At 40.2% G+C, this 21,445-nt stretch overlaps 1 protein-coding gene across 19 annotated transcripts in view; it reads right to left on the bottom strand.

Moving 5' to 3' along the window:
• The window catches only part of LRRC7 (leucine rich repeat containing 7), a 205,319-nt gene that overhangs the window by 69,486 nt on the left and 114,388 nt on the right, over positions 1-21,445 (bottom strand). For 18 of the 19 annotated variants that reach the window (XR_014008044.1, XR_014008045.1, XM_081193640.1 and 15 more), the window contains 5 exons: positions 19,204-19,267; positions 18,468-18,542; positions 16,063-16,207; positions 14,503-14,575; positions 1,846-1,975 (listed from right to left, as the gene is read on the bottom strand). Coding sequence is in view for 16 of the 19 variants with exons in the window: in XM_081193640.1 (XP_081049766.1) it covers positions 1,846-1,975; positions 14,503-14,575; positions 16,063-16,207; positions 18,468-18,542; positions 19,204-19,267 (487 nt within the window). In the remaining 3 variants the exon portion in view is untranslated. The remainder of the gene's footprint in view (positions 1-1,845; positions 1,976-14,502; positions 14,576-16,062; positions 16,208-18,467; positions 18,543-19,203; positions 19,268-21,445) is intronic. The other variant, XR_014008043.1, reaches the window with a different exon arrangement.

The raw sequence follows: 21,445 nt of genomic DNA, 5'->3' as shown, positions 1-21,445 counted from the left end.
AGCCGCTTGAAAACCACTCCAGCATATATGTCACAAGAGAAGATATAGGCCACAAGGTACATGAGACAGTTTATTCCCATGCCAATATCACCCATTTCTCAAGATATGCAATGTGGATGTGAGCAGAAGCTAGGCTTGAGTCTTGTATATCTTAGACATTTTCTGATGAAGTGATGTGATGTGGGAGAAGAATGTAAAAATGATCTATAGTGTTTAACAGATGTGTGGCTTGAACTCATGTCACTGCTTTGCAAATGCCTTGAATGAGTATTCCTGCATTCAAGCTACAGAAACTGCTGTTGCTTTGATTGAGTGGTTCTTTATCACCATCATACCAAAGCTTTAACCAAGAACCTGGCAAAGATTGTGACAAAGAACACTGGCCTTGGCTGCAAAACCCATACTTTTGACTGACAGGAGTTGGAATTATGCTTTTAGAAGCCAGATTCGGTACTGTTAGCTGCTCTGGATTATAACACAGGTTGAGAAATTGACTTCATCTCCCCCTAGGATGGAATGTTTTCACTTTGCAGCTTTCGCCCAGACTTGATATCTGCATGGAGAGGCCCCTTTGGAACTATTTCTCTGTTCCTGCATATTTTGTCCACAACTTATACAACACTAAGAGACAATTTATTCAAAGGGATAGAAGACAATTTGCACAGAGTGAAGGTGGTGTTTCAAATCTAGTGTAACATAATTTATTTTATTTATTTATAAAAAGTATTTCTATTCATATACAAGGTATAGACTTAAACCAATGCAAAATCATAACAAATAAATACAAAAACAATATTCAATCAATATTCAGAAAGCCAAAGAGGAACAGACCCATAAACATGCAAGAATCATTTGAATCCTAACCTATGGGTAACAAGTTGCCACCAATTGGGAGAGGATATGCCTTTTATTCTTTTAGAACTTACTCAACCCTTTATATCCGAATGAATCCCAATACTGATAATCTCAAACTCTTGAGTGGAAAAAAGCATATGCTCAACATATTGACGGATGAGAACTGCATTATGATTCCAAGTTGGAAACCTTTAACCCACTATAGGGTTAAGTGAATGAACACTTTAGACCCTTGAAGGCAAGGCAATTTCAAAAAATGTCTGGGGTTTTTTTAACCCCCGTTTAAATAAACTGAAACACTGAAAGGCTTGCCTTTAGAAGATCTGTTCCCACACCATTACACCGTGTAAGGAAATCACCTGTGTATTCTAGTAGAACCAGTTACTAGATACCATCTTGCAGACAAGTTAATCAATTTTGGGCATTATGTCTAACAACCTCAGCTGCACCAAACTGATAAAACCACTGCTGTTCTATTTCCAAGCTCTCAGTTAGGAAAGGCTCACATGAAGATGAAAAATTGTAACCATAGGGTCCCAGTCTACTTGGTTTGTCATGTCTTCATACAACAGTTCTGAGAATGAAGATGGTGCACCAAAAATGACATCAGCCTGAAGCTCCTGAATGTGTTGGAAGCATCCTCAGTAAGAAAGAGTAGAAATGTATACAGAAAGCATTGTGGCAAAGGAGTGGCCAGCATATTGACTCCTCCTTGTGGGCACTGCTCCCTGAAGAAATACATTGTTACCTAATGGTTGTACTGGATTGTTAACTTCCAAACTGCCCTATTTTCAAAGTATGATGTAACATTTACAAGCTGATACAAAACTTTAGAAATTAAAAATGTTTGAAATTCATCATTTTTATGTGAATATCGCCCTTTTGTATTGAGACCAAACTCTGATTTGGTAATAGTGCCTTCAGTGTAAATTTATTCTGGATAAAGACAGGGAAATTTTCGAGTAATCATATTTCATAATATATCCTTACTTCTCTAGGCAGTTCAGGCAGGAAATTTTCATCTACAGCTAGTGTCCGCAGACTGTGCAAGTAGCCAATGGTGGGAGGTAGAGACTCTAGTTCATTACAGCTGCAGTCGAATTCCTCTAATAAAGATAAACTGAAACGTTAAGTACATTTGTTAGTCTATGTCACAAAGCCATCAATCATTGGGGGGTTTTTATATCTAAATCTTAACATTCCAGATCTGCAAACTATGCAAATAGGCATAAGACTTTCAAATGACAAAAATATAAGTATCTTACACATTTTTGAGCTGCAGTACAAAATATGTATTTGAAGGACATAATGGAATTATATTTGGAAATGCTTTCTAGTTGAAGCAGAGGAATGGTCCATCTAGGGCACTACTGTCAACACGAACTAATAATAAAGCCACAGGAGAGCATTTATGCAGTAGTATATGGCAAACACCCATGTATATTTTGTTACATGTATATGATTGACAGAAAGTTCCTACCACATGTAATTACGGCAGATGTGTGTATTGGTCTCCTCCCATTTCCATATGAAGCAAAATAGACATATGCAATTTCATCATGCATAAACAGGCCCCATCAATAGATATCTTAACCATGAATCCTTTAAGTAGAAATGCTAGCAACTGAGTCTTATACTGACAATAAACGTGCTGTAATAAAACGGCAGAAACACTTTCCAGTATTACTTAAGTAATACATATTTTACAAGGGATTGTCTAGACCAATTTCAGTCTGGCTTCAGGCCCAGTTTTAGTACTGAAATGACCTTGGTTGCTCTTTGACCTGTACTAGGGGAATGCAATCCTGCTAAGTCTCCTAGACTTATTGGTGGCTTTTGATAGCACTGACCACTGTTTCCTTCTGAATCAGTTCTGTAGCTGGAAGTCAGAAACATGGTGAAACAGAGGTTCAACTTCTACCTACAGGGCTGTTTCCAGAGAATGGCACCAAGACAATTCCATACTGTCCCCCACGCTGTTTAAATAGATGTTACAGCCATTCTGAGAGTTCTTCAAGGTACAGTGGACCTGCCACTTACATGAGGGTTCAGTTCTAAAAGTCCACATGCAAAGGCAAAATTGTATAAAGCCAGGATTCCACGGAACCACTCTCAACTTGTCTGGAGCAGGCCTTGCCCTCTGCCTCACTTACTGCACAAGCCTTGGGATGCTCCCAGAGCCAGGTAAATGAGACAGATGGATCAAAAAGCTCTTGCCATTGCGTAAAGCCAGGAACCCACCCACCCCTGGTGCACCCCCCCACCCCACCTGTCCAGAGTCGGATAGTATCTGGGAAGGAGGCAGGAGGGCTCTGAAAGCATCTCGCAGCCCTTCAAACTCCCTCCCAAAGCCTGGTAAGTGAGGTGGAGGGCTTAAAAACTCTTTTCATGGTGGGTTTTCTCAGTTCACCATTTATTTACTTATTTATTGGCCATGCACCTAAGGTTGCGATTGTGTAAGTAAAGTGAGCATAAGTTGAGGCCCACTGCACTTGGAGTATTATTCCATAAATACACTGATACCAATCACTGTCTTTACATATCATCTGAGTCAGGAGAGGTTGTGCAGTTGTTGGACCGATGTCTGGAAGCAGTAATGAGTTGGATGACAGCCAAAACTGAAGCTGAATCCTGACAAGATAGAGATCCTGTTGACAGGAGATTCTTGTGTTCAAGAACTGGATAGATGGCATATTCTGGAGGGAGCTGCACTCCTTCTGATGGCATCTGGCGGTCCCCTTGGATTCACGTGTCTTGGAACACCTATTAGTAGCACCAGTTTGCTTGCCAGCTACAGCCATTCTTAGACGGTGATAGCCTGGCAGCAGGCTCCTGCAGTCTGGTAACTCCAAGTTAGATTACTCTAATATGCTCTATGTGGGGCTCTGCCCTTGAAAATGGTTCAGAGGTTGTAGTAGGGGAAGACCACCATGGCAGGATTATTGAGTGGTTCAGCCAGTTTAGTTCATATAACACCAGTTCTGAAGAGTTTGTACAGTCTGCCAATATGCTACTGTGCTTATTTCAAGGTTTTAATGTTGACTTATAATGATCTGAGAATTTTAGGGTTAAGTTACCTGAAGGAGCACCTCATCCTATATTATCCTGCCTGCTGGAGATGCTATACTCACTATTCCATCACCAAGTGGGGTTCATACACCTGAGACTTGTGAAGAGACCTGTGGAAAGTTGTGGAATTCCCTCCACCTTGAATTTAGGTTGGTTTCTACACTGGTTGGATTTCAGCACCAAGTTAAAACTTACCTCTTTATCCAGATTTTTAATGATGTGGGGTACTCAGCCACTGATACTTGGAGAGAGCAGTTATAATATTTATGAATTGTATACTGTTCTCAATTTTTTATTGATGTTGTTTTTAATAATTGATGTGTCCCACCCTTGTGGTCACTTGATTTGATGCAGGGTAAGAGAAACATGAAAATAAATAAATAAGTTTCCATAATCCTACAAAATAATTCTGCAATAATTCTGTGAATTTAACTGCTAAAACAGCCTGATAAGTGGCACTCTCTATTGAAAGCTTGACTGAATTAAAAATAAACTGTTTCAATAAATCCTGAACTACCATGATGTTATGGTTATGTAGCAGGTATAAAACTGGCTACCAACTACCCAGGACAGGAGGGAAGGGGGTACACACTGACTTCTCATTAACAGAGGTATTATATTTTACAAATGACCAAGATCAAAGCTTTCCCCCATAAATTTATTGGCAGCAGTAAAATAGCAAGTGCCCAATACAGCCTTCAGTTATTTACTTCGACATTCTTCAGACGAACAAATCTAAAAGCAGCTGCTCCACAACCCACAGCCCATCTGGTTCCCCACACATCTCCCCTGCAACTAGCTACTAGACCACACTAGCCTGGAGGACTGAAGTGTGTCATCCTCTTGAGAACTGCACAATGATTCATGAAGTGGGTTGGAAAGAGAACAGCTGAAAGCTTTGTTAGGCTTTTCATTATATGCTTGCGGCTGCCAGGCTGTAATTTAAGCCAGAGGAAGTGATCATTTCTAAAGGCAGCATTCAGACAACTTGGCCCAGATCCACTTTAGGCTTGCGCTGACAGAAGATGTAGACATAGGTGACTGTGCTTTAGTAGACCACCTGGCAAAATGATCATGCTGCACCTTCAGTGATGCTACAGCCAGACGAGAAACATTATCATTTATTACAATTCCCTTTCAGCTGCCACCAGTCCCTAGAATGGCAATACAGAATATATGGAAGAGGGGAAATGTTGTGTTTCAAATGTATCCACACTAACCAAATGCTGAATTCAATCCCTGGCACCTTCAGTTCAAGGATCTCAGGTAGTAGGACTGAGAAAGACCGCTGTGAAAGCCATCAACAATCAGAGTAGACAATACTGGGATAGATGGACCAATGGTATAACTCAGTATAAAGCAACTTTATATGTGCTTCTGTGTAAATGAAGGAACATGTATTGCTCAGAGCAAAGGCATTCAGGATTGAAGCAAAGTGCTATCACAAAATCATTCATTACGTAAGCATTAAGGGAGCAATCTAATATCGTGTCTGTGGATGCAACAGCATTCGCTTCCTCCTTCACCCGCTGCACCTGCCCCTCCCGCACCGAGAACTGCGGGGCTAAAGGGGAGGAAAATCCTATTTGTACAGCTGAATGTGTCTCTCAAAAATGAAAAATGTTGTAAGGACTTAGGATGATGTAATAACCTCTCAATTGCAAAATGAGAATGAAAAAATTGGTCATTGTAAATTGACAAATTATGAGATGTAAATGATAATTGCTATATTCATGCCAGCCATGGTCATCAAGATTCTAAAATTATGTGGATCTCCTCTGAAATATTCAGTATAAAGACAAAAATATACAAGCATCATTTTAAAATGTTAAGAAGCTTTAGGTCTAGTTAAGATACTTTGAAGATGAGCACATTTGCAAGGAAGGAAACACAGCATGTCCTACTAATGATCAAGTGCATTATATTTATTGACAAGTATCAATAAATATAGATAATAAAAGAGAGAGAAGGAAAAAAGCCTATTAGATCCCATTATACATGATTTCTGTAGCCTGGTTGCCACTTTCCTGTGGCTGGATCCCATGCTGCTGCAGTAACAGCTAATAGAGCAAAGCTTTATTTTATTTTTTTATTTTTTATTTTTAAAAATTTTTTATTGCGTTTCTTTCCATAGGTTAACAGATTAGTTTACATAGCAACATGCAAGAAACATTTTTTTTTATATATATAAAGAAAAAGAAGAAAAGAAAGAAAAAGTTAAATATCTTTCACGACGTCCTTCAACAATTCGCTTTCTTTTGGACCTCCTCACATCCTCTCAACATTGCATTCATTATTCTAGCCAGTTCAGCAATTTGTTATCATGTTTCACATCTTGTTGTATCTTTGAATTTATTATGTTACCAATTTCAAAAGTTTGTAATTTAGTTTTAACACTTTTAATAAACATAATATTTTGTTTCTGATTTATCTCGTTTTTTCATCATTACTTACTTTATCATTTACTTAGCTAAATTGCAGAAGCATAACGTTTCTTAATCGTGCACAATCTTAACATTCAAACAACTTATAGTATTTTTGCAAGTAGTCCTTAAATTTTTTCCAGTCCTCCTCCATTGTTTCTTCGCTCAGATCTCGGATTCTGCCAGTCATTTCCGCCAACTCCATGTAGTCCATCAACTGCGTCTGCCAGTCCTCCAGTGTGGGTAAATCTGGTGTCTTCCAGAACTTTGCAATAAGAATCCTTGCTGCTGTAGTTGCATACATAAACAAGGTTCTGTCCTTCTTTGGCACCTTCCGGTCCACCATGCCCAGGAGAAAGGCCTCTGGTTTCTTAGGAAAGGTATATTTAAATACCTTTTTCAACTCATTATGTATCATTTCCCAGAAGGCCTTTACTTTCGGGCAGGTCCACCAGAGATGAAAGAATGTCCCTTCTGCCTCCTTGCATTTCCAACACTTATTATCAGACAGATGATATATTTTAGCCAGCTTGACTGGGGTCATGTACCACCGGTATACCATTTTCATAATATTCTCTTTCAAGGCACTACATGCCGTGAATTTCATACCGGTGTTCCATAACCTTTCCCAGTCCTCAGACATAATATTGTGTCCTACATCCTGTGCCCATTTTATCATAGCAGATTTAACTGTCTCATCCTGTGTATTCCATTTAAGCAGCAAGTCATACATTCTCGAAAGTACCTTAGTCTTTGGTTCTAGTAACTCCGTCTCCAGTTTCGATTTCTCCGTCTGGAAACCCACTTTTTTATCCATTTTAAATACCTCTTGAATTTGAGCGTAATGTAACCAATCTCGCACCTTACTTTTTAATTTGTCCAGGCTTTGGAGCTTCCAATTGTCTCCAACTCTTTCTATTAATTCCCAATATTTTGGCCAGTAGGCCTCCATATTGGGCCTTTTTTTAGAAATCTTGGCTTCCACTGGTGATAACCACCTCGGGGTCTTACTTTCTAATAAGTCCTTATACTTCATCCAGACGGCAAAAATTGATTTTCTGACAATATGGTTTTTAAACAATTTGTGAACCTTCGCCTTGTCATACCACAAGTATGCATGCCAATCATAAACATTGTCAAACCCTTCCAGATCTAGGACATCAGTGTTTTCCAACAGAAACCAGTCCTTCAGCCAGCAGAAGGCTGCAGCTTCGTAGTATAACCTTAAATCCGGCAGGGCAAACCCCCCTCTTTCTTTTGAGTCAGTTAGTATTTTGAATTTTATTCGGGGCTTTTTGCCCTGCCAGACAAACTTAGAGATGTCCTTCTGCCATTTTCCAAAACATTCCATTCTGTCCACGACCTGAAGGGTTTGAAATAAAAATAACATTTTTGGCAAAACACACATCTTTATAGCTGCGATTCGGCCTGACAAGGTAAGTTTCAATCTTGACCAAATATCCAAGTCTTTTTTAATTTCCAACCAACATTTTTCATAATTATCTTTGAATATGTTTAAGTTTTTGGTGGACAAAGACACCCCCAGGTATTTCACTTTTTTGACCACACTTAGCTCTGTCTCTTTCTGATACCCCTCTATCTCTGTAGGTGTCAAATTTTTAACCAAGACCTTAGTTTTTTGTTTGTTTAACTTGAATCCCGCCACCCGACCAAACTCCAAGATAAGTTCAAGAACTCTTTTTGTGCTAGATTCTGGCTCCTGTACTGTCAAGACTAGGTCATCTGCAAAAGCTTTCAGTTTGTATTGTTTCGCTCCGACCACTATACCCTGCACCAACTGGTCCTCCCTGATCATGTTCAGCAATACCTCCAGAACAGAAATAAATAGCAGAGGGGATAGAGGGCACCCCTGTCGTGTCCCTTTTTCAATTTGGAGTTCCTCCGATACCACATTGTTCACTATCAGTTTAGCTTTTTGTTCCGAATAGATTGCTTCTAATCCATTTTCAAACCCCCGTCCCACTCCCATCCCTTTCAAGTTTTTCTTCATAAACATCCAAGAAATGTTGTCAAATGCTTTCTCCGCATCAATAAAGATTAAAGCCGCCCTTGTGTTTCTGATTCGCAACAGCTCCAGTATATCAATAATGTTCCTAGTATTGTCAGACATGTGTCTACCAGGGAGAAAGCCTGCTTGGTCCTTGTGAATTACTTCATTTAGCACATTTTTAAGTCTATTCGCCAAAATGTCTGCAAATATTTTGTAATCCACATTCAGGAGTGAGATGGGACGGTAGTTCTTAAGCTGGGTCTTTTCCTTTTCTGACTTGGGTATCAATGTGATGAATGCTTCTTTCCACGTTTCCGGTGCCCTCCTCCCCTCCATGATCTGGTTACAAACCTCCAACAACGGTTGTATCAAGAAGTCCTTCAAAGTCTTATAGTATTTGGAGGTGAGTCCATCCGGGCCTGGAGATTTGCCAAGTTGCATATTTTGGATGGCACCTTCAATTTCCTGTTGAGTTATTTTGCTGTTAAGAATTGATCTTTTGTCTTGACTTATTCTAGATAATCCATTTGTCCTCAAAAATTGGTCTATTTCCGATTCTTTCTGAGGCCCCTGTGCATAAAGCTCTTTGAAGTATCTGTGGAAGCACTTTCTTATTTCTTCTGGTTTCTGAACTATTTTTCCTTGAATCTCCAAGTTTGTAATCGTATTTAACTTTTGTCTTTTTTTTAACTGCCACGCTAACAACTTTCCACATTTATTTGCTGATTCAAACGATCTCTGCTTCATTTGTTTAATTTTCCATTCAATCTCTTGATTGATCAATTTCGAATATTGTGCTTGATGGAATTTGATCTCTCTTAGCACCTCTTTTGACTTTGGTTTGGTTCTCAGCTTTTTCTCTCCTTCACTTATTTTCTCTAAAAAATTTTCCTTTTTTCCATTCCAAAATTTTCTCTTTATTGTATTCTGTTGTATCAGAAACCCTCTCATTACAGCTTTACTTGCGTCCCAGATTGTTCTTTTCTCCACCGTAGTGTTCAAATTTATTTCAAAATAGTCCTTTAACGTTTTTTGGGCCTTCTTAACAATCTCTTGATCTCTTAACAAGGTGTCATTCATTCTCCATCTGAAGGATCCAGTTGGGATAAGTCTCAATTCCATTTTCAAGGCATTATGGTCGGAGCAGGTTTTTGGGCAGATTTCCACTTTTCTTGTTTTCGGTGCCAGCCCTCTAGATATCCAAATTTGGTCGATTCGTGTCCATGACAGATGGGCCTCAGAGAAGAAGGTTCCTTCTTTACCCAAGGGGTTCCTTGTCCTCCAGATGTCAATCAAGTCCATATTGTCTGTCATTTCAAAAAAGGTTTTAGGGAGTCTGCCGTCTGTTGTTAGGTTTTGATTTTGGGATTTGTCCATATTTGTTGACACCACCCCATTCATATCTCCCATCACAATAATGTTAGAATAGTCCAAATAGTCCATCATTGTCTCATGCAGCTTCTTGTAGAATTCTGATTTTCCATCATTTGGCGCATAAATTCCTAATATCAAAATCTTCTCCCCTTGTGTTTGAATTTCAATTGCGAGAATTCTTCCATGATCATCCTTAAATAGAAATTTTGGTGACAGGTTCTCCTTTGCGTAAATTACAACGCCTCTTTTTTTGACTTTGTCTGATGAAATAAATTCTTGGCCAAGTCTTTTGTTGATTAATACTTTCCTGTGGAGCCTAGTCACATGTGTTTCTTGAAGGCATATTACATCCAATTGTTCTTTTTTTAGGATATGAAATATCCTCCTTCTTTTTTCCGGAGAATTCCCGCCATTTATATTCCAACTAAGTAGCTGCAGAGACATCTTGTTCTAATTAAGATGTTCTTAGGATAAGGTGTCTTCCTTTTGCTCAGATCCCGAGGGTGCAGGCGTTGGCCCGCCTCCAGGCGGTATTGGTGTTGGTAAGGCTGGAAGCCAATCTACTCCTTTTTGGAGATCTTCTCCGTGGTCGTGAAGGAACTTTTGGTTATCTTCAGGTGTTCTAATTTTAACCTTCCTTTCTTTGTAGGTGATGGATAATCCTTGTGGAAACTCCCACCTATAGGGGATTGCGTTGTATCTCAGCAATTTTGCTAGTTCTGTATAGGTGGCTCTGAGGTCCAGCAACTGTCTCGGAATATCTCTGTAGATTTCCACCCTTTTGTCTTGTATTTCAATTGCTTTTTTAAAGTGAAGACCTAGGATCTTATCTCTCTCTTCCTTTGATCTTAAGATTATCAAACAGTCCCTGGATCTGTCTTTCCTTACCAATCTTCCCAGTCTATATGCCGAGACAATCCTGAAGTCTGTATCTTCCTTTATACCCCAGAACTTCGAGAATTCCTGTGTCAAGTATCCAATCAGGTCTCCTTGCTCGAGTTCCGGGATGCCTCTCAATTTGATGTTGCTCTCACGATTTTTCAGTTCCACCATTGACAGATAAATTTGTTGTTCACCCACCTGTTTGTGCAGGGGCTTGACTTCTCCTTTTATTTCTTCAACTTCTTTTTGTAGAGCTCCCACTTTCTGAATTGCTTCTCCAGCTAATTCCCGATTTTCCGCTGTTGCTCCTTGCAAATTCTCTATAGCTTGCGTGTGCTGGGAAACTTGTTCAGTCAATTTTTGAATCGAGGAAGTCGCTTTATCTATTTTTAAAGACTGGTCGTCCACCTTCTGGTTTAAACTTGATAATTGCTCCAATATTTGTTTTAATAGTGTATCTGACCCACCTGCTGCCATATCTTCCTCAGTGGACTTCTCGGTTATTTCCCCTTGCTCCCTTTGAGTCACCAGTACAGCTGGAACCGACGATCGGCGTCCTTGGGTCAGTGTTGTTTGTACAAATTGTGCTGGTTTTCTTTCCTTTTCTTTTTCCTTGGCCTCTTTAGATTCCTTAGCTTTAGATGCTCTTGTTCTCCCTGCACCACTCATTACACATCTGTCAGTGTTCAAGGTCAGATTGTCTATTGTTCCATGGGAGAGACAAATTCAGTTATAAACAACCAGTGAAGTGGAATTCAAAACAAAAGTCAATTCCCAGGATTTTATAATCCGAAAGCCCTGTAGGGGGAGTGCCACCAGGTTTCAAAGACAAAGAAGGAAGTAATCCACCATTAAAGTTCCAAATTATTTCAGTTCAGTAAATCCAATAGTCCAATAGTCCCTTCAAAGACTCAAAATTCCCCAAAGCACCTTTTATAGTTCAGCAAAGTTTCACAGGAGGTGCTTGCAACAGTATCACCTCCAGTCTTTTCTGCTCAAATGTATCAGTTACGCTCCAGCAAAGTTTTTGCAAAGTTTTGCAACTGTTTCCGCAGTTTAACACAGTCTCCCTCTCCGGCAGCCCGACGATCTGGCTCCTTAGAAATACAGCCCAGAGAAACAAGGAGATAGGAGGAAAGTCCCCATTTACTACTTCTTTTAATCAATGTCCATTTCCACCTTCGGTTTAAAAAGAAAGCAGGTCTGATAGCACGAAAAAGTTAAAACTTCCCACAGTCCCGTTTCAAGCGCTTTCCGCTTTTAAAACTTTGCTTTGATCTTGTCAGCAATGTCGGAAGACGGACTTCCCTTTTCTCGTCTCCCGTTTTCAGCCAAATTTAACAAATTCTTTGCCAAATTTTAAACCCCTTTACTCACGGGTATGTTACTTGCAGTTTGGTGTTGGTTTTAGGAAGAAGGATCAGCGCTCATCTGCAACAGCCGCGCGGCTTCACTTCCGCGGAAAGAGCGATGAACTCACAGCACCGCTACCCCTCCTTCACTCCGGGTCTCCTTACGGGGTCCCTTCTGTGTTTTCAGAGCAGCTTCTGGTGCCCGCCGAGTCCCACGGCCACGGGCTCACTCTACCCGTGGTTTATCTTGATGGGTCGTCGCTATGCCGCAGCGAACGACCCTTTTCCGCGGAGCCCCTCTTCAGAGAACGAAGAGGACCGCCATTACAGTTTCGCGCCGCCCCCGGAAGTCCAATAGAGCAAAGCTTTAGAAAATGCCTAAGAATTCTAGAAAAACTGCTTTGCAAATGTGTGGAAGACAGTTGTGGGTGGTGGCACTCATGAGCTTGCACCGTGACTCATTGAGAGCTCGCCCCCCCCCCATTATTTAAATTGTCCCATCCTTCTGTGAATTTAAATAATCATTTCATAAAAGAGAAACCTTATGGAAAAATTTCCATTGCAAATTTAAATCAAACAACAACAAAAATCTTTAACATAGTTTTAACTTGCACATCACTGAAAAGCAAGGTTCTTCTTGCAACAATTTCTGCACAGTCCAAACTGAATCATATATAAAAAATATTCATATATGACACCTTACATGATGCAACATACATTTACTAGAGTTCTCACAAAACTCTCATCAGCTAAACAAATGATAAAAATAGAACAAAACACTGTCTGCCAAAGCTATCATCTCAATAAAGTGGTAATTTATATATCTGTTTTTTATTGCCACTCATTAAGCTCTTGCTAAACATCTGGAAAATGCTACCAAAGCTATTATTTATAAATAAATATGATTCTACAAAACACTTATTGTTTTATATTTAGTTGTTAAAATTATTCTGTAACTCCACTTAGCAAGGGAAATTTAAAAGAATCTTGATAGTCTTTGAATTTTATATTATTTTTACACTTTCAATTTAAAAAACTGATCCAACTTTATAATTAAGGAGCAGAGTTAAGGTTTAAGAGTGCTACAGTGATTCCTTCCCTATGCTGCAATGGAACTAGATCAAGAAAGTAACAGTTTATGTACCAGAACATGTAGCTGCTGTTATGCCCTTGTCTGTTTATTTCTCACTACACAAGGCAATGAAGCTGTAAGGAGTAGGCTGTTAAGTTATCCCCCACATGTCCCACAAAAAGCAGGCATTGTATTTGGAAAGCATTTCAAAATTTTGTATAACAGAAAAGAACACCATGAACATAGCACAGCTCAAGTTAAGCACTTGTAATTCTCATTGATCTTAACAGAAGAGATTTAAGCATGTGCTCAGTTCTTCAAACAAAATCAATGATACTTAAGGAAAAACAGGTTGCTTATCTTAAACTGTAGCTCCTTGAGTAGTCATTTGTGCAGGCACACACATGGAGTTCTGTACCTGTGCGAAGTCTGAAACCTTCTGATAAACATTTTGGCAGGAAATCTGCCCAAAGCACATGTTCAAGGGGTGTAGTTCTTACATTCCCTCTCAGATACTAACGGATGGCAGTTATATAAGGAAACACTCGAGCGACAACAGGTGTGAAAAAGGGTGGGTTGTTTGAGTGAACATATGACCACATGAACTAAAGTTGCAGGGAAACAACCTGCTTTTCTTTGGGGTCTTTGTGCCGTTTCACACATGGTAGAATAGCAAACTAATTTACCCCAAGGTGGGGCAAGTACTGAGTAGTAATTGCTGAGCTCAACACAGCCCATCAAAAAGAGGTACCTGCCCAAGCTTAAATATCCATAGCATCATGCCTGACAAACAATTATGCCTGCAAAAGAAGCTGGAAATACTCTTTGAAAGGCCGTGGCTCTTGTAAAAGCAGATGTGGACTCCCATTGGTACTGGGGAGCTATGCCAGTCCATAGCATAATTAAAGTTTACAGAAAACAACATGAGAGGCCCTGAGTCAACATAGGTAGAGTCCTTCTAGAGCCCTCGGAACACGTGGGAAAGAAAAGGATCACGTTGAAACACAGCTGTCCTATCAGTGTAGAAGGCTAAGTCATGATGGATGTGCAGGATGTGGAAAGATCATTCTGAGATGTTCAGATAAAACTCAGGCAAGACAACATCCTGGTATAAGCTAAAATTTATTTCCTCAGTGCCCCCAGCTTTTATGACTCACCAGCTGTGAGGGCACATGTACAGCCAATGCGCTACCAGTTGGCAAGGCACCCCCCCCCATGGGAGGCCATTGATTGGCCCATTTGAGATGCAGCAGCCAGCGGGAACTCAAGCCAGATGTCCAGGTTGTCAGAGGGAACTCCCTTAACGGCCACCTAGACATATGGCGGCCAAGCATGAGAGACCGCAACAGGCGCCCACCCAGGAAGAGTAAAGCATCCATTTCCTCCTTAGACAGAAAATACACATTTGTCTTGAAAACAATCTTATTGCTAAATACATCAAATCTATAAACTTCCACCACTTACTTTCCAATGGCATTGGGGAGAATTGTGAGTTGATTGTCATCTACTTTTAGAGTTGTAAGCCTTTTCAAGAGCCCTGAAAGAGAAAGAGAGAGACAAAGAGAAACAGAGAGAGAGAGATGTGTTAGATATTGAAAACAGATTTCCCCCCTATAATTATTTTTTTACTGTGAAGTACACCCCTTTTTCAACTCTCAATACTAGTGGTCATAGTGCCTATTCTGAGGCCAGTTTCAGCAGAAGTAACAAAATAAATGGAATAATGAATAGTATTTTTGAAATAAAGGATTCCCGGCCAGTTCAAAAGAATCCTCTTCCAGAGGTGGCTACACAGTAGTTTCAAACATATTTTCTCATGTGAATCCTAAATTTGCAAACACAGTATCTTCTAATTGCAAAAACCACAGGGTTGAATTTAACTAAGTTCTACTCTTCGTTAGTCCTGCCAACCTAGCAGTTCGAAAGCACCTCAAAGTGCAAGTAGATAAATAGGTACCGCTCCAGCGGGAAGGTAAACGGTGTTTCCATGCGCTGCTCTGGTTCTCCAGAAGCGGCTTAGTCATGCTGGCCACATGACCCGGAAGCTGTACGCCGGCTCCCTTGGCCAGTAAAGTGAGATGAGCGCCACAACCCCAGAGTCGTCCGCGACTGGACCTAATGGTCAGGGGTCCCTTTACCTTTTACTCTTCGTTAGACCTATTGCATCGGTAGCTAAGGCTCCATCAGGAACATGGATTTTATTGGTGCCATGGAACTTTTTCTTCTCTCCTCCCCACAAAGCCCCCTAAATCTATTCTGGGAGGTTCTAACCCCTCCAGACTAGATTTGGTGATGGTGCAGGATAGTGGGGAGAGGGGGAATTCTTATTGTGCTAGCATGAATCCTTGCACTGGCTTTTCCTTGTGCAACAATTTAGTTGAATATGGACCACTGAAATTAATGTGCCCAAGTCAGCCATCTTTGTTAATTTCAGTGGGTCTACTCTGAGTAGAACTAGCACTAGATACAAGTCATGCAGTTTAACAGTGGATTGCTATTTTGTATTTTTGCACATGAAGTTTCACACTTGTGCCTGAGGACATTAATTTTTGGTAATGTGAGAAAAGCCATTCCAGAGTATTTCTTCATAGCAGGAAGCTAAATTACAGACACACCTCCCTAACACATGTATTATAGTTAAAAATAAACCTGTGGACAGATTCTAGCATTAAAAAATAATTGCACCTCATATTCAGATATGAGTTTCTACGCATAAAACTGTGATGCAAGGCAATGTGACCAGGAACACTTTTCTGTATTATGAAGTAAAACTTCAAAACGTTATACCTGTATTCTTCATATAATTCTTAACTCTTAACATAAAAACAGTATGTTATTTTAGAGATAAAGTTGCTAATAATAATAATTACAGGATAATGAATGATAGGGGAGGCAGATAAATCTTAATTTTGATTCAGAAGTAACGGACCCTTGAATCCAAACCAGATCTATTAACAAAAACCCATTTTTTTAGCAACAACCTCTCACACATACCACACATTTAGCCAACATTTCTTTCTTTACCTATAGAATCTGGCAGTTGTTGTAGCATGTTGGATGACAACAGTAGATCTTCCAGGGCTTCACATCCTGATATGTCCATATCTATACTTTCTATCCTATTTTTTGACATATCCAAGTACACCAGCTGCTTTAACCTTCCTATAGGCTTGATGACATCACATAAGAATAGGTTGTTGGTTAGATTTACATTTCGTAGCAAGCACCAATGGTTAACAGCAATAATATTTAGAAATCAAAGTTAACAGAAAGCTAATGGTGATTACAGAAGCAAAAGTGATCTAGTCTGATGTTTCATTGGTCAAGTACGCTAGAAATACCACTGTTCTAAACTTGTACCTAAAGTTACTGCAACAATGATCACTACTTAAATGGTGAGGTTTGATTCTTCCCAATGACTCACACAAGATAGTATCCTAACAGAGCAATTTTTGGTATAAGTGCATCCACAGAGTCTGTGGCACAGATTGTTGCAAGGAATTGGAAGGCCTACACATACCTCCCATATTCCAATTCACCCTACTACCTTTGCTTAACCAACAAATGTGAGTTCAGAGCAGTGAGCTAACAAACCGAAAGGGGTGTCTAGACAGGGATATGGAAGATACACACAGACCCCTCATTCCCATTATTTCTCAACCTCATAACTTCCGGATTGGATTATTGCAATGTGATCTACATAGAGCTGCCCTTAAAGGTAACTCAAATACTTGTCTCACCTATTTCACAGACTTTAGGCGGCTCTCAAAATATCAGTGAAAATTATTAGTGCTATTTATAAAGATACATCTGAATAGTTCTTAAATGTAAGAATATTTCAATGTCTTAATGCAGAAAATAAGGATGTTGCATATGGATCCTTTACTAAATTGCACCATTCCTGCATGTGATCCTTTCATGAATTTCAGTTGCTGGATTGGAATTACCTGAGCACTACACAACAGATGGTAAGCACTGTCGACTCTGACACTGCTAATCATCAAACAGATATGAATATGTGAAACAGAATCCAACACTTACTTTGGATATGTATAAATACATTTAAAGGGTTTGAAAAAGTTCTACAAGCACTAAATCACATTGCCAATTGAACTAGAGTGCTCTTATATTGAGCTAAAGTAGCAATGCTGTTACCCAAAGGCATTTTTGTAGCATATACTGTAGTATTTAAATTGAAAATGGACTTCTACATGCTATAGGCTAGGCAAAAGCTGTACAGAAAACACTACCCTCTGTTCAAGTCACAGCACAGAAATTTGCCTTAAGATGATTTACTCTGTGTGCTTGAACTAGAATTCTTATATTAAAATTTCTTAAAATCATTGAGTTGGAGCCTAAGAACACTGGTCAGAGTTCCATTCACAGATTATAGCTTCCCTACTTCCCTCTTCCTGCTTCAGCTTACAAAAAAGGGGCCCCTCCAGAACAGCACTGGATATGTTGGGGAGGGGGCTGAAGCTCAAGGGGAGAATGGACATAAGCAGAAGTGCCTTTCTTCTGGGGTTAGGTGCTTCTGGATTCACACTATAATGATTTATTCCATGCCAAACTCAATAAACTGACAGCTGAAGATAGGAAAAACTGTATTACAAGAGGAGGCAAAATAGAAATAAACCATGAGTTCAGTGGGCAGGGCCCCAGTGTGTGTGTGTGTGTGTGTGTGTGTGTGTGTGCTTTACTTAGGACCAGAGATCCAAGGGGGCTACACATTCTCACTGTACTATTTCCTAGAACAACTTCACCCTTTAGACATCATGATCCTGTGTTACCATATGAACACAGAAGTTATCATATACTCATCTGGCTGTCATCCCCAAAACCACTCTAGATGCGTGTGATCTACAACTAGCATGTCTATAAGCAGCATTCATCTCTTGTTGAGATGGTGTCTCACAAGCTGCTGGAGTGCATTCTCTTGTTCCACAAAGAAGAATGATTAGAAATATTATTATATGGTCTCTAAATGGTATCTAAGTTATTTGTATCAGATCTAGATGTTCAGAAATAGCAGCAATGAGAGTCAGATTAGCAGATGCTTTGTTAGCTAGACATCCTTCAGTAGTGAAATGCATGAGGCACACTAAAGAAATAGTCTTTAAAAATTGTTCATATATAAGCAGCAATAAGGCTCTCTGAGAGCCTTATGCTACTTAGATCAATTGAAAACCCATCACCTGTTAAGGAAATGACATCTTTCAAATATTTTTTCAATATAACAGAAATATATACGTAGCTGAAATTTTGCAAAGTTGTGCAGTGTCAGAACAAATCAATTTAAGTTTATTCTTTACACATTACTATGCAACATTATGTTAGTATCCTTGTCCAAAAACATGTTCAGTGTTGCTTCTCCCTATATTAACAAGAAATGAAACTAAACAACACATGAATGTATACAATATCCATACCCCAGGCAGTGTTTGAAGTGAATTATTGTCCATCCATAATTCCTTTAGATTTTGAACTTGTTCCAGAACCTCAGGCTGTAAAAAAGTATATTTTATAAATATAACATTTATGCAAACCAAATGATATTTTAATTATTGCCAAGTGATTATCTTTTGCAAACAAAATCAGAATAGAACTATAGTTCTTTAATCTGATTACTTTATCATTTTCTTCAAGGTTGTACTTATAAGTGATGATTATGTTAAATATTACAAGTCACATTTCTGAGTGTGGTTTGGTCTAAATCCATCTACCAGGATGGATCAACTAACACTGAGAAGAAGCAGCACAGAGAAGCAATGGCTGATTTAGTATTAGGAGTTAAGGCTTTTATTCTCACAGCTTCTGTGATGCTGCTGGTTTCTGAAGCAAGATCCTACATATCTATCAACCCTTCCCCATAATGTCACACAATCCAGAGTATCATGTGCCATAAATAAGAGACTTACTATTTGTACACCCTCATTATTATCCCTGTCTGTGGACATAAAATATTTCATCACGAATTCCTTTTATTACCAATGCAAAGCAGGATCCTATGCAGCTTTTACATGTATGGAAAGCAAAATAGTAGAGTTACTCGTTTCTGCATGCAGCACAATTCTCATAGTGGGAACTGAGGGAAATTGCATTGATATACTGAACACTACTGAACATACATGTTTTGTTATGCTTTTTAAAACAGGTTTTTCTTACCAACTCAGAAAATTCATTATTGCCTATGTCAAGCCTCTCTAGCTGTGTCAGTTTGTGCATTGACCTGCAAAAAACAAAAGATAATACAGTAATGAGAATGTTACGATTTTACTACAATTATACTATACACAGTGGCAAAGGTTGCATGTGCGGTTACATTAAATTTTAGAGGTAGACAGCGCATACTGGATAGAATAAAGAACATATTAGACAGGACAACAAACATTTTTGTCACATTGTTTATAATTAATGAAGGAATTCGTTTTTATTTCAGTATATGAACAGCAACGTCTACAATAAACTATGATAAATGAATCTCCCTAAAGCTGATTTTAATCAGTTTTAATATTCTTATTATTTAATTATTTGTACCCCACCCATGTGACTGTTCCAGCCGCTTTGGCGGCTTCCAACAGATATAAGAACACAATGAAACATCAAACATTAAAAACTTATAGAGGGCTGTCTTCAGACGTCTTCTAAAAATTGTCTAACTATCAACTTACTTACATAACGTAAGCAAGAAGTCTCCATAGTTACAGTTAGGAGCCTGATTAGCATTCCAAGGCATACAGGATGGTCCCAATTTATTTAAATGGAAGATTCAGTTCTGAAGATGGAAAGCCCTTGTGGATAGGAGGGTTCATATGCACAATCTAGCTCCAGCACTTACAAGGAATTGCTGGATCAGAGTGCATGCTGCAAAACATCTGCAAATGGAATACGTTTCTCAAATGAATAATAATAATAATAATAATAATAATAATAATAATAATAATAATAATTTATTATTTATACTCCGCCCATCTGGCTGAGTTTCCCCAGCCACTCTGGGCGGCTCCCAATCAGTGTTAAAAACAGTACAGCGTTACATATTAAAAACTTCCCTGAACAGGGCTGCCTTAAGATGTCTTCTGAATGTCAGGTAATTATTTATCTCTTTGACATCTGATGGGAGGGCGTTCCACAGGGCGGGCGCCACTACCAAGAAGGCCCTCTGTCTGGTTCCCTGTAGCCTCACTTCTCGCAATGAGGGAACCGCCAGAAGGCCCTCGGCGCTGGATCTCAGTGTCCGGGCTGAACGATGGGGGTGGAGACGCTCCTTCAGGTATACAGGACCGAGGCCGTTTAGGGCTTTAAAGGTCAGCACCAACACTTTGAATTGTGCTCGGAAACGTACTGGGAGCCAATGCAGATCTCTCAGAACCGGTGTTATGTGGTCCCGGCGGCCACTCCCAGTCACCAGTCTAGCTGCCGCATTCTGGATTAATTGCAGTTTCCGGGTCACCTTCAAAGGTAGCCCCACGTAGAGCGCATTGCAGTAGTCCAAGCGTGAGATAACTAGAGCATGCACCACTCTGGCGAGACAGTTCGCGGGCAGGTAGGGTCTTAGCCTGCGTACCAGGTGGAGCTGGTAGACAGCTGCCCTGGACACAGAGTTAACCTGCGCCTCCATGGACAGCTGTGAGTCCAAAATGACTCCTAGGCTGCGCACCTGGTCCTTCAGGGGCACAGTTACCCCATTCAAGACCAGGGAATCCCCCACACCAACCCGCTCCCTGTCCCCCAAAAACAGTACTTCTGTCTTGTCAGGATTCAACCTCAATCTGTTAGCTGCCATCCATCCTCCAACCTCCTCCAGGCACTCACACAGGACCTTCACCGCCTTCACTGGTTCTGATTTAAAGGAGAGGTAGAGCTGGGTGTCATCTGCATACTGATGAACACCCAGTCCAAACTCCCTGATGATCTCTCCCAGCGGCTTCATATAGATATTAAAAAGCATGGGGGAGAGGACAGAACCCTGAGGCACCCCACAAGTGAGAGCCCAGGGGTCTGAACACTCATCCCCCACCACCACTTTCTGGACACGGCCCAGGAGGAAGGAGCGGAACCACTGTATGACAGTGCCCCCAGCTCCCAGCCCCTCTAGACGGTCCAGAAGGATGTTATGGTCGATGGTGTCAAAGGCCGCTGAGAGATCCAGCAGAACTAGGAAACAGCTCTCGCCTTTGTCCCTAGCCCGCCGGAGATCATCAACCAGCGCGACCAAGGCAGTTTCAGTCCCATGGTGAGGCCTGAATCCCGATTGGAAGGGATCCAAATGGTCCATTTCCTCCAGGCGTGCTTGGAGTTGTTCAGCAACCACCCGCTCAATCACCTTGCCCAAGAATGGCAGATTTGAGACTGGGAGATAGTTGGCCAAATTGGCCGGGTCTAAAGATCTAAAACCGGGTCTAAA

The sequence above is a fragment of the Podarcis bocagei genome, assembly GCF_964188305.1.
Source record: "Podarcis bocagei genome assembly, chromosome: 5".
Lineage (NCBI taxonomy): Eukaryota > Metazoa > Chordata > Lepidosauria > Squamata > Lacertidae > Podarcis > Podarcis bocagei.
The sequence above is the reverse complement of the archived record's forward strand: the minus strand, read 5'-3'. Positions and strand labels throughout refer to the sequence as shown.